Source organism: Balaenoptera acutorostrata, chromosome 2 (genome assembly GCF_949987535.1).
Source record: "Balaenoptera acutorostrata chromosome 2, mBalAcu1.1, whole genome shotgun sequence".
NCBI classification, from domain to species: Eukaryota; Metazoa; Chordata; class Mammalia; order Artiodactyla; family Balaenopteridae; genus Balaenoptera; species Balaenoptera acutorostrata.
The window spans coordinates 171,111,346-171,128,333 of NC_080065.1; the positions used below are offsets into that span (position 1 = coordinate 171,111,346).

General features: G+C 43.1%; 1 protein-coding gene and 4 non-coding genes across 5 annotated transcripts; 3 read left to right on the plus strand and 2 right to left on the minus strand.

Moving 5' to 3' along the window:
• Window positions 1–61: 61 nt before the first annotated feature.
• Window positions 62–134, plus strand: TRNAT-UGU (transfer RNA threonine (anticodon UGU)). Its single transcript has one exon. It is a non-coding gene; the product is annotated as a tRNA-Thr (tRNA).
• Window positions 135–2,621: 2,487 nt separating this feature from the next.
• TRNAP-UGG (transfer RNA proline (anticodon UGG)) lies at window positions 2,622–2,693 on the plus strand. Its single transcript has one exon. It is a non-coding gene; the product is annotated as a tRNA-Pro (tRNA).
• A 311-nt stretch (window positions 2,694–3,004) lies between these two features.
• TRNAV-AAC (transfer RNA valine (anticodon AAC)) lies at window positions 3,005–3,077 on the plus strand. The gene has a single exon. It is a non-coding gene; the product is annotated as a tRNA-Val (tRNA).
• Window positions 3,078–3,434: 357 nt separating this feature from the next.
• Window positions 3,435–3,516, minus strand: TRNAL-AAG (transfer RNA leucine (anticodon AAG)). Its single transcript has one exon. It is a non-coding gene; the product is annotated as a tRNA-Leu (tRNA).
• A 1,993-nt stretch (window positions 3,517–5,509) lies between these two features.
• Window positions 5,510–6,112, minus strand: EID1 (EP300 interacting inhibitor of differentiation 1). The gene is given in 1 exon segment (XM_028164321.1): window positions 5,510–6,112. A coding segment is annotated over 1 exon segment (603 nt).
• Between the last annotated feature and the right edge of the window lie 10,876 nt (window positions 6,113–16,988).

The following is a 16,988-nucleotide window of genomic DNA, read 5'->3' on the forward strand; positions in this document are numbered from 1 at the left end:
GCGGCTGCGCGGTGACCAGAGCGGTGTCAAGTACTCGTGCGCAGAAAGGCGACTCGCAGTTGGCTCCATAGCTCAGGGGTTAGAGCACTGGTCTTGTAAACCAGGGGTCGCGAGTTCAAATCTCGCTGGGGCCTACCTTAATTTTTTTTCCATCCCTCTCTTCTAAGAGCTGAAAATACACACCCCAACACGAATTTCCGCCATTACGTGTTTTTGCCCCTCAAGTGCCCCTTAGATGCTTGCCACCCTTCGGTCCCTCCCTCCCGTCTACTCTCGCGAAGATCCAGACCCACTGCGTCCCCGGCTTTGAGATCACAGGTTCTGCTGGCCCCGCGCGCCTTCTCCCCCGCGACCCCTCTCTCGCTTCCTTATGCGCGCCCTCTCCGCGAGTTCACGGCGGGTCTTTCCGTTCCCCTCCTGTCGCTCCACTCGGCCAGGGGCTTGCCCTGCTCTCTAATTCTTTCTGCGTTGCTTGGGGGATCACCTGTGAAAGCCCTCCCGCCCCCGCCCCCTGGGAATCTATTTTAGTCGAGAGTGGAGCGATGTTTAAGACCCCGCGTAGCTTGCCATTGGTCCCCGCAGGGGCTTCTTTAATGAGGTGGCCTTCCAGTAGGGCAGTCACATAGGGGTTGAAGGATCCCGGGAGTCCGGGACGCGCAAGTGCCTCAGCGTGCCCGTGTGGGGCGAGTCCCTTCGCGTCTTGATGGAAAGCCTGGCTCTTTGGACGGGAGCTGGCTTGTGTGAAGGAGGGAAGTGGGTCCCTCCTCTGCCACGCACCCCACCCACCTCATTCACCCCTCCTGGGCGTCTACCCAAGTTCCCGCGAGCGGTTTTCTCTCCTCTGGTGAGACGGAGGCCCGGGTTCTGTTATCGAACGCTGAAGCTAGACCTCACGTGGGATGGCGACTCGCTCAGGGCTTTTCTGAGGGTCCTCATCCGCTGGAGAGAGGGCTCCAGCGGTCTCGGATGGCGCGGCGGGGCCTAGTCAGGTCTCGCTTCTGCCAAGGCCCCCCGGATGGGTCATGCCCGCGAAGGCCACGGTGGGCGGGCGCCCGAGACCTCCAGCGGGCCTGGTTCTGCCCATTGGGCAGGGCCCCCATGTTCACTGCGGATTTAGGGTCATTTTGTACACTTGACTTCCGTTAACAGAATAAATAAGTCAGAAGGTCAGCATGTATTACTGTTTTTTGTTTGTTAAAAGGAAAACTAAATAGTTGTTTTAAAAAAAGACTGGAAGCGAATGTGACAAAGTTACACTTTTTAGGTCCAGGTGTCACGAGTGTGGACATTTGTTTGCACTTCTCTTTATATAATTCCACAGAGAAGAGAAGCGAATGCTTACAATACGGAGGCGGTAGTGACTGGGAGGCCGAGGACGCACAGCCGCCGGAAGCAGAGGAGAGCCCACCTAACGCTGAGTGCGCACGGGAGGAGGGGAAGACCACAGCAGGTGGGGGTGGAGTGCGTTAGTCTCGCGGTCTCCCAGGAAGAGGCCGAGAGGAGGAGAGGCAGCGAATAGAGAGGTCAGGTCAGAGGGCTGAGCAAGATCTCGGCGAGTGGCAATGGAAAAAATAGCACTTTTTCCCCCTCGGAGTAGCTTAACCACCATTCGTCTCTCTCTTTTGTAACAGCCATCTGTGTAGGGAATTTCTCTGCTGGTGGCACAAAAACAAACTTTTGGGTCCACTCTGAGTGGATTTTCGTGAACTTTGAAAGCAGGGATTCCGAATCACTGCTTTTTACTACTAAATAACCCAGTGGAATTGGAGGAGGAAAGCGCCCGCACAGCCCGGGCCTCTGGTTCACTGGGCGGGTGACTGTTCTGGGGCGATCCCGGGAGAACGCAGCTAGGGCGGGGAGCCAAGACACGCGGCCTGGGCACCGCGTGTGTGTGTGTGTGCGTGCGCGCACCGATGCTAACCTCGGGGGGCTGCGCACCAACTACCGTGGTCGGTCACCCTTTGAGGGAGCGGGGTTCCTGGCCATCTCATTTATGATTCTCATTTCTCACTTCCCTACACTTTCTGAATATTTTGCAAATAAGTATATGTTGTTTTTAACATTTTCATAAAACGATAAAGAAAAGCAGCCCCCCCCCCTCCCCGCCCCTCCTCCCGCCCTTACCAGGCGCTTCATAGGAAGGAACTACCCAGGTTTCATTTCGTCTGTTGCGGCTCGGGACCTAGTCCATCCCGCGTCCCCTACAAGCCCGGCTCCCGGTTCTCTCCAGGAGCCCCCCGGCTCTCCCGGCTTCTGTACCCTGCCCTTGGGCCTCCAGACTTGCGCCTTATTTGGGCTCCCCTGGGAGAGGAAGAGTCCCCAAAGTGGAAGGATGCCCCTGCCTGCTGCGCGAGTAGCCTTAGCAATGAGGCGCTCATTTGGATTCCAGGAGATCTCAGAGGGGCCAAGGGATACCGAGCTTTTATGCTGAGCGAACTATCTACCGCTGAGAGTTAACAGCTGACGCGAAGACGGTCGAACAGGGATAGGTTGGGCGTTAGAGACTCGGAGATCCAGAGAACGCTTTCATTATAGCAGAAAAAAATGTTCACTCTCTCGGCGATTAAACGACTCCACATAGAAGCATATCAAGGATTGAACCAATACTTCTTTCAGCGGGTGGCTCGTTGGTCTAGGGGTATGATTCTCGCTTTGGGTGCGAGAGGTCCCGGGTTCAAATCCCGGACGAGCCCCGGTTTGTTTTTTTTTTTTTTTCCTTTTGTCATTTACCTTCTGAAAATGTCTTGTTATGTGGACAGTTTTCGTCCTGGACGGGCAGTGGGCATCACCAAGAGTTCCGGGATGGGAAAGAAGTGCAGGTAGAAGAGTGGGTGAGCAGCTTGCCGGTGAGAGATTGGGTGCAGAGCCTTCTGTGGGCGTTTCCAATGATCTGGATCGTGGGACCATTGTTTCACCACCATAGAGCTGTATATACACTGTACTCACAAGAAGTTTTCCTAACCAGAGATTTTCAATAGTTTTATGAAATAGCGCTAGCAGGCCTGTTTCCGTAGTGTAGTGGTTATCACGTTCGCCTAACACGCGAAAGGTCCCCGGTTCGAAACCGGGCGGAAACAATGTTAACTATATGCTGGCTCTCCATTTTGCTTCTTGAAATTTATTACTTTGGAGTAAGTTTGGTTCCAGTTCAGGACATCCCATCATCAACTCTCCCGGTTTTCCAGGGAGGGGAGAACCAGCATCTACAGCGCTGGGTTCCCCTACTCATCCTCGGGCCCCCGCAGAGACCTTAACCCACTCAACTTGAGGTCTGGGACTTCGGCGCGCCCTGAGCTGAGATATATCTCAGCAGGCTGGTAAACGCAGTCCCATGCTCCGAGTGAAGGCGGGGCCCGCGGTTGAGCGTCCAATTTGCATAATCCTTTTTGTGATGAATGGGGGGGGGAGAAAAAAAAAAAAAAGGATAAACAAGCTGGCAGCGGTGGGATTCGAACCCACGCCCCCGAAGAGACTGGAGCCTTAATCCAGCGCCTTAGACCGCTCGGCCACGCTACCCCGGTGTTAGTCACCTTTTAGGTATTATTTTTCAATTTAGCTAACATCCGCAGGGTCCTGTGGGAAATCAATTGTTGAGGTGGGTCTACAGGTCAGGAGAACCACACTCCAACTAGCAGAATTAGATTGCCCAGAGCCACCGAAGCACAGACGCACACGATGCTTTCGGGAAGGATACTCAAGAAGTCACTCCGGCAGTTCACTTTAGGGGAGTGGGCGTGGACGCAGGGGAAGGCTTCTACACTATCACTTGTTTTGTTGTGTTTTACCCGTGATCTTGTGTTGTTTTTACGAATTAAAAAAAGGAAGGGGAAACACTGCACTACTTCCTCCCAATTCTTTTTTGTTTAACCCATAACTTTTTTTGGCAATAACACCGACACATTCAGTAGTGGTTCATTAGTGACCGCCTTGGTGGTCTCAGAAGCCTCCATCCATGCAGTTCTGTTGCCTGATGATGTTTCCACCCTTGAAACAAATGTTCCAGTTGGAGGTATGGAGGTACAGGGTCTTGACAAAACATGCTTGACTGCACACTGTACGGAGACAACCCCTACCCCCGCCCCGCATTATAAAAACCCACTTCTTAAAAAATAGCAAATCCAAGAAAAGTATAAAGAAAAAAATTCATCTGCAAGCCCAAACTCAGAGACAACCATCACTATTTGGTGAACTAATCTCCAGTTTGGTTTTCTGTTGATTTTTACCTGCATCAGTGAGTGATTTTGCTTCAGATACAGACTTGAATTGTGCTTTAAAAAAAAAAAAATTACCTCGAATGCCAGTGCATAACCAATAACAAGCTTAACTAGAGAAGGAGACTGCGGAAACTTCAGATACTGAGGGGGATTTCTGGGCAAGTTTAAAACCTTTAAGGGTTGACGGACATGAGTGTTCATAAAGTCTCTTTTAGATGTAGGGCTTTCTTTTTACTTGACAATTTTCACTTAACAGTTCTTACATTATGAAGTTGAAACAGTCTTTTACCTGTAAAGTTAAATGAAAAACAGAGAGCAAGTAAAACAGACACTTTCTCTAGAGTGTAAGGATCTTAGAAATAGTTTGTTTTCTTGTACTTTCACATACATTTTAATGTCTCAAATTTGAAACTTTATTAAGGAAGTCTTAAGTTTGACTTATAAAAATAGTCAAGACAAGGTATTTTCTTGAATTATAGATCACAGTAGCTATCTAAATGATTAAGATACAAGTACAAGCAAAATTTCAGATGATCTTGGAAACACATTTTAAGACATAGCACACACAATACATATTTCTTTGGGGGCTTGATTATCCTTTAGGGATACTGAAGAATACTCAATTTATCTTACACTAAAAATTTAGCCTTTGATAACCACAGCTTGGATAGATCACAGAGTGGAATCTTCAAAGTTTTCTCCGTATACTTGCAGACAAGGGAATTCCCTGACAGTCCAGTGGTTAGGACTCGGCGATATTACTGCTGAGGGTGCGGGTTCAATCCCTGGTCGGCGAATTAAGATCCCGCAAGCCTCGCGGTGTGGCAAATAAATAAATAAAAAATAAAAATGCTTTCAGTCCAAATAACTCAAAGAGATCTTGTGTCCTTAATTGGACAAATTAGTTACTCTTTGTCATGCAACTAATACAGTGGGCTCTTGTGCTGGTAGTTTGTCTTGGTCATGACTTATTCTTGCAAAACCATCCCTTACATATGAAAGATATTTTCCCCAATGCAAGGAAAATAATCTGGATCAATAACAAAGTCAAAGCCATAAGTGTTTTAGGACATTCTTGAAAACAGGATTCAACAGTACTAACAGCCTTTTTCTTTACCAATTATCTTCCTTTTTCATAACTGTGCTGTCCCTGCCCTATTCTACTCTGCAAAAATAAATAAATTAATTAATTAAATAAGAAAAAAAAATTTTTTTAAGATCAAGTTTTCCATTGGCACGGACCTATTTGGAATGAACCCGAGAGACAGTGGAACGCTGGGTCTCTCCCAAATCGCTTAACTACTCTGTATCACATCAATAATCTAATCACAGCCGAGTTCTTCGGTCAAACGATTGACAACCATAAGTGAAAAAAGCTTTTCCATAAAAGCCAACTGATCAGAAGAGGTCTTTTCATAACGCATTTGAAACCCACCATCCAGAGCTGCTTCTCTTACTCTGGAGGTTCTCAGAAACACGTTGGCTTCTTCAAGGGCTGCTGAAACTCTGTAGCCTGCACCACTCAGCTGCTCCTCTTCCGGATAGGCGTAATCATCCTCTCAGTCATCAAATTCCCAGTCTTTCTCGTCGTACCCCCCTCCCCCCTCCCCCACCTTCTCGAAGCCAGGGCTGGCGAGCCGGCCTGGCTACTCTCCAGAGCTGGGCCGGTTAGCAAGGCCTCCGTCCCCCTGGGGCTCCGCCGTTGGCTGGGCCGCCTCCTCCGCCGTTGGGCCGTCCTGGTCGAGCTGTGGCAGGGCTCCGGTGCGGGGGTTCGGGGATGGCTCCCGGCTCCCGCTGCCTACCTCTCTCTGTGGAAGGTCCCTCTTGCCAGGCATCAGGTCCATCTGCACGTCATTGCTCTATTCATAGAGCTGGGACGGCTCGTTCATTCCCAACATTGTGCAAGCGGCTCAACCTCCCAAAAGGCGTTTTTAGCAAGATCGGAGCTACGCCTTGAATCACGTTTTCTAAACTTAGATTTTTATGTTATTAAATTTTCCAAAACCTCATTTGTATGGTTGGCTCAAAGTCTAGAAGACAAAGGTAGCTTGATTTCTGTCCCTAGGGCTCTGAGTTTGGACGGGAGATTCGAAGAGAAGAGGGTAAGCAATACTAGAGTAGAATACACTGGGATTACTGCTGCATTCGGTGCCTTTATTCCTGGTGCTTATGTTAAATCTTAATGTAAAGATTGTGGTGTGATTTTTATAACTTTGTATAGCTGTCTGCTTTTCAACCAATGTGTGTGTCTTTCAGGCCTCACGGGCCTGCAGATATTGGCCTTAGCTGAGTATTTCGTGTTTTACTAACACGACCTTCCACTTAGTCATTTTATTAACAGGCCCTTCCACTGCTCCACAGTGAGGTCCTCAGTGTGGATTAGAAAATGTGTCTGTAAAACAACACGGAATCATAAACTAACCACAGCCCCTGACATTAGCAGGGCTCTTACTATCTGCACATCAGAGCATTAACTTCTTAGAATGTTAATTTGGAATCTGGGCTCAAAGAAAGAGAGAAAGGAAGGAAGAAAGAAAATATTTTGAAATAATTATAGATTCACATAAAGTTGCAAAGGCATATACAGGGAGGTCTCATGTACCTTTCACCTGCTCTCCCCAATGATGACATCTTGTATAAGTATAGTACAGTAACAAAACTGGAAATTGATATTGGTACAACCCATAGAGTTTATTCAGATTTCTCCATATCTCTATATAGCAATTTTTTTTCCCCAGCACATTCATTTTCTCATTCTTTATTTGCACTGGAATCAACTCACTATTTAAACTTATATAATTTGCATTAATTTAATATGTACATCATTATTCTTTTTTTTTCAATAACAGAAGTAAAACTTTAATTCACTAATTTGTGGAAATTAAACAATACAATCTTAAACAACCAATGGATCAATGAAGAAATCACAAGGGAAACTGCAGAACACTTAGAGACAAATAAAAATGAAAACACAGCACACCAAAACTGCATGTTTTTTCAATGTCATGATTGAACATTGTCTATTAGGCTACCCAAGATTTAAATTTACCTAGTTCTCAAGAGGCATGATTCTTTGTTTGACTCACTACTTCTTATTTTTTTTTAAGGGGACGGGGGAGGATCTAAGAGATGGCACTGGGCCACAGTCGACCCCCAGTGACAGGTAACAGCTGCACTGCTGCCCCTTCCTGCCCCAGGACCTGATATATAGCAATTTTATCACATGTGTAGCTTCATGTAAGTGTCACAATCAAGACACAGAACTGTTCCATCACCACAAGACTCCCTTGTGCTACTCTTTTATAGCCACATACAACCCCTCTAATTTCTCCTGTCTCCCATCCCTAACCCCTGACAACCACTAATCTATTCTCTGTCTCCAATTGTGTTGCTTCAAGAATGCTACATAAAAGGAATAAGACAATATGTAGCCTCTAGAGACTGGCTTTTTTACTCTGCATAATTGCCTTGGGATCCATTCCAGTTATATCAATAGTATTTCTTTTTTTTTTAATTGCTGAGTAATATTCCATGGTATAAATGTACCACAGTTTGTTTAACCATTCACCTGTCTACTTTTATTCCTAGTCTGTTGAATGCTTTTATCATGAAAGGGTACTAAATTTTGTCAAATACTGTTTCTGCATCAATTGAGATGATCATGTGATTTCCCCCCTTAATTCTGTTAATGTGGACTTTTTAAAATATTAAGTTTTGATAAGTTCTTTATTTAGTCCAGCTACAAGTCCTTTGTCAAATATGCGGCTTGCAAATGTTTTCTTCCCAACTAATTTTTTTGTCATTGTTGTTGCTATCTTTTTTGCTGCTTGCCTTTATTTATTTATTTATTTATTTATTTTTAATTAATTAATTTATTAATTAATTTCTTTATGGCTGTGTTGTGTCTTCGTTTCTGTGCGAGGGCTTTCTCTAGTTGTGGCAAGCGGGGGCCACTCTTCATCGCGGTGCGCGGGCCTCTCACTGTCGCGGCCTCTCTTGTTGCGGAGCACAGGCTCCAGACGCGCAGGCTCAGTAGTTGTGGCTCACGGGCCCAGTTGCTCCGCGGTATGTGGGATCTTCCCAGACCAGGGCTCGAACCCGTGTCCCCTGCATTGGCAGGCGGATTCTCAACCACTGCGCCACCAGGGAAGCCCTATTTATTTTTTTTTTGAGGTAACATTGGTTTATAGCATTATATGTTTCATGTGTAACATTACATTTCTACTTCTGTATACACTACACTGACAAAGGGGCAAAAGCAATTCAGTTTCTCAGAGAAAGGATAGCCTTTTCAACAAATGTTGCTGGAACATCCATAGGCAAAAGAATGTATGTTCTGCTCTCCCTGGAATTTCCTCCACTCAAGTCTCACTGGCCTCCCTTGCGTTCCTCCAACAGAGCAGGCGGAGGCAAGGCTTGCTCTTACCTCCTCATATAAGGCTCTCCCCAGACATATTCCACCTTGTTCCCTTACCTGCTCCTCACCTTGTTAGCCAGGCCTTCCATCACATCTATTTAGAATTGAAATCCTTTTTTCCTTCTCATTCCTAACCTGCCTTATGTTTCTCATTGCACTGAACACCCTTGGGCATGCTACATTTAATTCACATGAATTTTGTTATACTCCTAATTTCTCAACTAAAACCTATATTCACTGATACCACTTTTGCACGTGGTGGGATCTCAGGCTCTTAGGACAGTGCCTGGCATATATTTTGTTCTCAGCACATATTTGTTGAATGATTAATTGTATCATGCAAAACAATTCAAGAAATTATTCTGGCATCTCACATGCTCATTTCTTGCACTGTAACGTCATTCCTTTCTCTGGGTGTTTAGTTAGCGAGTTCGTTTTTCTTCCTAGAAATGACACCATAAAACAAGTCACCTTTTGGGGAAAAAGCGACTCTACATCCCCTCTCCTCCCTGCCTCTTTACCTGCATCTCTCTCCACTCATCCTTTGTCTTCCTGCTTTAGAAAACTCTTCAACCCATCACTGTGGCCCCCCCAATCCAGACAGAGGGAAAGAGAAAAGAAAAAGGTCAATGAGACACTAAGTTAAGAAAAAGGGAGAAGTAGATCAAAGGAAGAAGACTGGAAGAAAGAGTGAGAAGAGGCATAACACTAGAAGATATATGCCCACCCCCTCATCCCCCCAAAAGAAAATAAAAACTAACCTAGGCAGAAAATAACAGGAAGAGAAAATGCTGATAAACAGAAATGCAAAATGACCAGCAATCAGTAATAGGAACTGCAAAAAGGAGAGAGGTGGGTAACAGGTAAAGACCCTCACCTAAAGGTGGGTTCCCTGGAAGAAAACAAACTCAGCAAATACCCTGTGAAGGAGATTCCAGCCTCAAAATCATTTCATCCTCCTTTCTTTGTTTGCACTTACTGGGTCAGCGGGGTCACGGAGGAGCCCCCCGGCTCTGACCTCCTTCCTCAGCTCCCACCGACCTCTCAGTCCAGCTGTGGGTGTCCACGTCACCCTCAGCCTCCCTGTGACTCTCTAGCTCAGACAATGGGCCTCAGACAGACAACCTCCTCTCAGCAAAAGGGGTGTGGAGAAAGTGAACTTAGTCAAGGAGACGGTGGTGGGCAGATGGGGACAGAGCCGGGATCCGTGTATCTGAGCCCACTCCCTGATGCCCGTCCCCCTTCCATGGGCTGCCTCCCAGCCTGGGTTGCAGAACTGTCTCCCGCTGCCCATGCAGGTGCTTAACACTGAACCTGAGTGAGGAAGGTAAAGCTGTGAAGTCCCAGGGGAGCCCACAAACTCCAGCCCTGGAGCAGAAGCTCCCAAGTTTATAATTAAAGAAATCCAGACAGGGAGCTTGGGGACAGGACCAGAAGAAGCGCCAGTGGGACAGTGTGGGGAAACCTGGTCATGGGAGGGGCACAGGGCAGCCAGGGCACAGGAATGGGGGCAAGTTTCTTGGTGCTCTATCCCCCACCACAGACACATTTCAATGGTTCCCCAGTGACCTCCCAGGCCCACATGGGGTCTTTACCTGTGACTGCCCCAATTGGCTCTCCCTGCACTATGCCATCCACACCTGTCCTTTTCCTGCCCTGTGAAGTCAGCCTGCATCTACAGGAGGCCTATGGTATGCAGAGCACTGGGTGAGATGTTGCACTTGAATCAAAGGTGGGAACTGAACACAATTCTGTCCCTCCTAGTGGGAGGGAAAGAAAAGCACCCATCTTTGAGAGAGTCAGATGGTGGCATGGGAGCTGGGTGTCTTCCCAAACCCTGTTAGATGGTTATCTAAGCTCAGTGCCCTTCACAGTTTGCTGTGGACAATCCCGTGGTCTTGTTATTATGCCTGTTGTCCCAGCGTAATCGTGGATAGCACTCCCTTTCACTCTCAAGAGTGTCTCATGTTGAATGATAAATTTTATGGTTTCTCTCTTTTTGGCTTTATGTCCTATAGAATTAAGTAATTTTCTCACTGACCAATATGGTGGCATTTTACCTGCCAAATGGCTAAGTCACCAGACTTGTTTCTTCTAAATCCTTGTATTTTTAGGTGTCTGTAGTATAAGCTCTGACAGTGGCTTTTTTTGTTTGTATGTTTGTTTGTTTGTGTTTTGGGTTTTTTTTTATAATGCAAGTACCTGACTTAAGCTTTTTTTTTTTTTTTTTTTAAAGTTACCCTGCTCTTTCTTTTTATTTATTTATTTATTTTATTTTTGGCTGTGCTGGGTCTTCGGTTCGTACGAGGGCTTTTCTCTAGTTGCGGCAAGTGGGGGCCACTCTTCATCGCGGTACGGGGACCGCTCTTCATCGCGGTGCGCGGGCCTTTCACTATCGCGGCCCCTCCCGTTGCGGGGCACAGGCTCCAGACGCGCAGGCTCAGCAGCTGTGGCTCACGGGCCCAACTGCTCCGTGGCAGTGGGATCTTCCCAGACCAGGGCTCGAACCCGTGTCTCCTGCATTGGCAGGTGGATTCTTAACCACTGCGCCACCAGGGAAGCCCTTAAGCTTTGATTGCCACTTCTTTGAAGGCATCCACTTCAAAGAAGACTATGTGGAATGAACACATTGCCAGCCATGTTGCCAGACAAAGAGCCAGAGCCTAGCTGCCTCTCCCCACTGAGGCTCCTTTGTTTTAGACATCCTGGTTGATTTCAATAATTGGCCATTTGGGCTGCTTGTTTTTTTTCTCTTCCTGTGATTTAAATTCACGGTCTTATGTTTAAATTAACTAATAAAGAGTGATCCCCTAAAGTCCTAGGCCCCCACCCTTGACCCCTGGAAAAGCAGGACCCCAGGCCCACTCTCTTTCTTTCTCTTTCTCTACTTGCTGCCTTGCTGTGTGGTCCCAGGTGTGTTGTGTATGTAATAAACCTCTATTTTTTCAAACTTTCCTGATGGCTATTGCTGAAGGGTATGTTGCAATCATAATAGGAACCACAAGGGCTGGTCCAGCCACAGCATTGGTTATTGATAAGATGAGACCATCATAAAACAGTGTCTTTGTTATAGGTTTTTTTTATGTACCCCTTTGTCTGCTCTTGCTTCCAGCTCCTTCAGCTGGAGGCAAGGAACACACTGAGGGGGATGCTTAGAGGGAGAGACAGGAAGACCAGAGAACAGAGAATGGAATTGGGTTCTGGCAAATTGCTTTTCAGCACATTGGCTGCTGAGGACATGACTTAGAGCATTTACCACTCTTCTCCCTTTTCAGCCTTTTCCTCTTATCCTCCTTATACATCTGATGTTTTTCAATGTCCACACTTTTGCTCAAACCATTTTTCCCCATTAGAGATTACAGTCAGCCCTCTATCTCTGGGTTCTGAATCTGCAGAGTCAACCAACCATAGATTGAAAGTATTCAGGGAAAAAAAAAAAAACTCCAGAAAGTTCCAACAAGCAAAACTTGAATTTGCCATGCACTGGCAACTATTCATATACCATCTACATTGTATTAGGTTAAGTAGTATTATGATGATGATTTACAGTATATGGGAGGATGAGCACAGGTTATATGCAATTTAACCATTTATAAAAAGGACTTGAGCATGCAGAGGTTTTGGTATCCACTGGGGAGGGGGGATCCTGGAGTAAATCTCCCATGTGTACCTGGGGATGACTGTACTATGTCTGTTTCCTCTAGTCTTCCTTGGTCATTATTAATTCTCCAAAATCGAGCTTGAGCACATCTTCTCCTTTCAAACTACCCTAAAACTCAATCCACCATGATTTCAGCCTCCCACGAATCACTGCAAGCCTACTGTCTACATTCTGGGAAACATATACTGTATTGCCATGTGACATCTCCTATATTACCATTCATTATACTGAACAGGCTCCAGTTGATCTTGTACAAACAAGGAAATGCCTTTATTTTTGTACAACCACTGCTTTTAAATAGGACATCTCAATTCTTTCATCCCCATTTTTTCGTGATATCTCATGCATATTCAAGAGTTGGGTGGTTAAACTAAAGCTCATTTAAGTATTCTAAATCCAGTCCATTAAAAATCAAACTTGAATCTCATATCCAAATTCAGTGTTTTTCTCCTTGACCCATCCTAAATCAAGATAGCTTGAGGCTTGAAGACCCACAGTAGGGAAGCGAGAAAAGTCTATTAATAGCAATTATTCCTTATCTTTAAAGATTCTAAAGGCTATAGACGTAGTCTTTGAAATGCCCATTTTCTCAAATAAATTACTAGGAAGTCTGAACTGATACCTTCTTTTTTATTTTGAAAACTACCTTGAATAAATAGAAGTATTCTGTTTTACTTTAATGTGTAAGTGTAATTTTCTAAAATAATTTTTCAAGTGTCTGAGGGTATTCAAATTACTCCCCCAAACTTTAAACACTATGAAGAAAGCAGTAACTGTGACATAAATGTCCATGAGATATCAATATCAATATTTCTCTGTTAGAAATTCTTTTAAAATGTTCATTCTATTATTATTTTTAATTTCCTTATCTTTTAGAGAAACACACTAATGTATTTACATATAACGAAGTTATATGATTCCTGAATTTTTGTTTCCAAATAATCCACCGATGAGGGAGGCAGGGAGAAGTGGGTGGGAGAGCAGATGAAACAATATTGGCCATTAGTTGATAATTGTCAAAGCTAGGTGATAGGTACATGGACATTTATTAAACTATTCTAACTTCATACATGTCCAAATTTTTTTCATAATAACAAAAATTGAAAGCTCACTAAAGGTGGTCTGATCAAGTTATAATATAGCCACATGATGGAGTACTATACACTGTAAAAAGCCACACAAAGTATTTCTATCTGCTATGCTGATCTTCAGGATATAATGTTGAGTGCAAAACAGTGTACATAGTATGCTATCTCTTGTGTAAGAAAGGAGGATAATTATATATATATGTATATATATACATTTGTTTATATTTTCAAAATTCAAAAATGAATGGATAACCAAAAACTAATAAAAATATGTTTCATGTAGGAGGAAGGAAGAAATTTTGGAGAAGACAGAGATAGAAACTAGGCATCTTTGAATGTACTTTTGTTTATAGTTTGGGTTTTGGCAAATGTTTCACACAATTAAAAATAGAAATTAAATAAAGAAGAAAAACTTTCTAGCTATAGTGGAGTAATTTGTATTAGAGCAACTTTCACAATGAGAACAATTATAGAAGTTGTATAAAATACAAGAAAGCAAAATTTTTTGAAGGCATCATAACAATAGCAAAGCAACCATGACTTGAGAGGCTGAGGTCCCAGCTAGAAGGGAAGAATTTTGAGATGAGTTGGATGTTCTGTGGTGCTTTTTCTTTCAAGGAATTTGTTGATTTAAACAGCAAAGGGTCTAATGGCTGGAAAGCTGAGCAGAACTTTCAGTAATCTCATAGATCTGGGAGACAAAAATTGGAGTTCACAGCTCTCAAAAACATCCCAGGTTTCCAGCTAAGACCACAGAAAGACTATATCCTAGGAATAATAATTAATCAGAAATAGACAAATTCTCATAAATACTGACCCAGCTTCCTACAGATCAGTCATAGGCTAGATTAAAATCTGCTGAAAATTTAGCTGCATGACAGAAGGAAAAGATTATCATCCAGAGCTTCAGACTACCTCTATAATTTGTAATTCACAATGTTATCCATTCAAGAAAAATACGAGGTATTCCAGGGCAAGGATAAAATGACCAAAAATCAAGAGAGAAGAAAAAGAAACAAACTCAAAGGAGATCTATATATTGACATTACCTTTTAGAGACTTTAAAATAACTATTATTATTATATTCAAGAGAAAAGAAAAGAAGATGGATAATTTCACCAGACAGCTGTAATCTATGAAAACATTCAAATAAAACTCTAGAATGAAAAAAAATCAAAAACTAAACTAAGGGGCTTCCCTGGTGGCGCAGTGGTTGAGAATCTGCCTGCCAATGCAGGGGACACGGGTTTGAGCCCTGGTCTGGGAAGATCCCACATGCCGCGGAGCAACTAGGCCCGTGAGCCACAATTACTGAGCCTGCGCGTCTGGAGCCTGTGCTCCGCAACAAGAGAGGCCGTGATAGTGAGAGGCCCGCGCACCGCAATGAGGAGTGGCCCCCGCTTGCCACAACTAGAGAAAGCCCTCGCACAGAAACGAAGACCCAACACAGCCATAAAAATAAATAAATAAATAAAAAAACCTAAACTAAGAACTTAATAAATGGATTTAGGAGCAGGTTAGACACAAGTAAGGAGAGCAGTAGGTCAATAGAAAAATCAAGGCTGAAACACAGAAAAAGAACATAAAATATGGGAAACAGCATGAGAAATATATGGACTCAGTGAGGTCTAACTTAAATGTAACTGGAGTCTCAAAAGCGGAGGGGAAAAAGAGAATAGGGCAGAAACAATATTTGAAAAAAATAGTGGTAAAGAAATTTCCGAAAGTTATGGAAAACATCAAGTCATAGAAGCTCTATTAGTCAAAAGCAAAGTGAATAAAAAGAAATTCATAGTGTAAACTGTGGATAATCAAAACAAAAAGAAAAAGTTTAACAGCATCCATCAAAAAAGACAGATTACATTAAGAAGTGCAGTAAGAAGACTAAGAGTTGCCTTTTACAAAAAATAATGGGTAAAGTGTTCTGAGGTCCTCATGTTAAGCAGGAAGTAGTAAAAATATTTATTTGGATTAGACACTAGTAATCAAGTATGCCAGCTGTAATTTCTAGGTAACGACTAAAAGAAGAATAAAAATAAGGATAACTAACAAGTTATTAGAGAAAAAGAAAAGAATGAAAAATATTACCTAATTAATAATAATAATAACAATAATAATAAGGCAAGGAGAAATTAGTACAAGTGGGACAAGTGAAAAACCAAATAGTAAGATTATGAGTTTAAACTGAAATATATCACATATTGTTAGGGGCTGAATTGTATCCCCCCTATATTCATACATTGAAGCTCTAACCCCCAAGTACCTCAGAATGTGACTATATTTGGAGATAGAGCCTAATAAATGTGATTAAGTTAAAATGATGCTATTAGGGCAAGTACTAATCCAATCTGAGTGGTGTCCTTATTAAAAAGAGGAAATTTAGACACACAAAAGAGACATAAGGGGCAAAAACACACAGAGGAAAAAACATAGTGAGAAGGCAGCCATCTGCAAGCCAAGGAGAGAGGCCTCAGAAGAAACCAAACCTGCTGACATTTTGATCTTGGACTTCTAGTCTTCAGAACTGTGAGAAAATAAATTTCTGTTGTTTAAGCCACCCACTCTGTGGTACTCTGTTATGGCAGCCCTAGAAAACTATCACAGACATCATACTAAATGTAAGTGGACTAAATATGTCAAAAAATGATGAAAATTGTCAGGCTCAATTTTTTAAAAAGCATAAACTGTACACAAAATATTCTCTTAAAATTAAGGGTATTAACAGTATAAAGCAAAAGAATGGACAAATACATACTATGCCAACAATGTAAAAAAATGTTGATGAAACTATGTTAATATCAGGCAAAACAGACATTAAAGTAAAAAGCAAAACTAGAGATATAGTGGGATATTTCATAAAAGGGTCATTCAACCAGAAAGGTAAAATAATTTAAAATTTATATGTACCCCAAGCAACTATATGCCAATAAAATGGAAAAACTGGAAGAAATGGACACATTCTTAGAAAGGTACAATCTCCCAAGTCTGAACCAGGAAGAAATAGAAAATATGAATAGACCAATCATAAGTACTGAAATTGAAACTGTGATTTAAAATCTCCCAAAAAACAAAAGTCCAGGATCAGATGGCTTCACAGGCAAAGTCTCTCAAACATTTAGAGAAAAGGTAATACCTATACTTCTGAAACTATTCCAAAAAATTGCAGAGGAGGGAACACTCCCAAACTCATTTTATGAGGCCACATCACCCTGATATCAAAACCAGACAAAGATATCACAAAAAAAGAAAATAATAGGCCAATGTCACTGGTGAACATAGTTGCAGAAAGCCTCAACAAAATACTAGCAATCCGAAGCCAATAATACATTAAAAGGATCATACACCATGATCAAGTGGGATTTATCCCTGGGATGCAAGGATTCTTCAATATCTGCAAATCAGTCAGTGTGATACACCACGTCAACAAATTGAAGAATAAAAACCATATGATCATCTCAATGGATGCAGAAAAATCTTTTGACAAAATTCAACACCTGTTTATGATAAAACTCTCCAGAAAGTGGGCATAGAGGGAACCTACCTCAATATAATAAAGTCATATATGACAAACCTACATCTAACCTCATACTCGATGGTAAAAAGCTGAA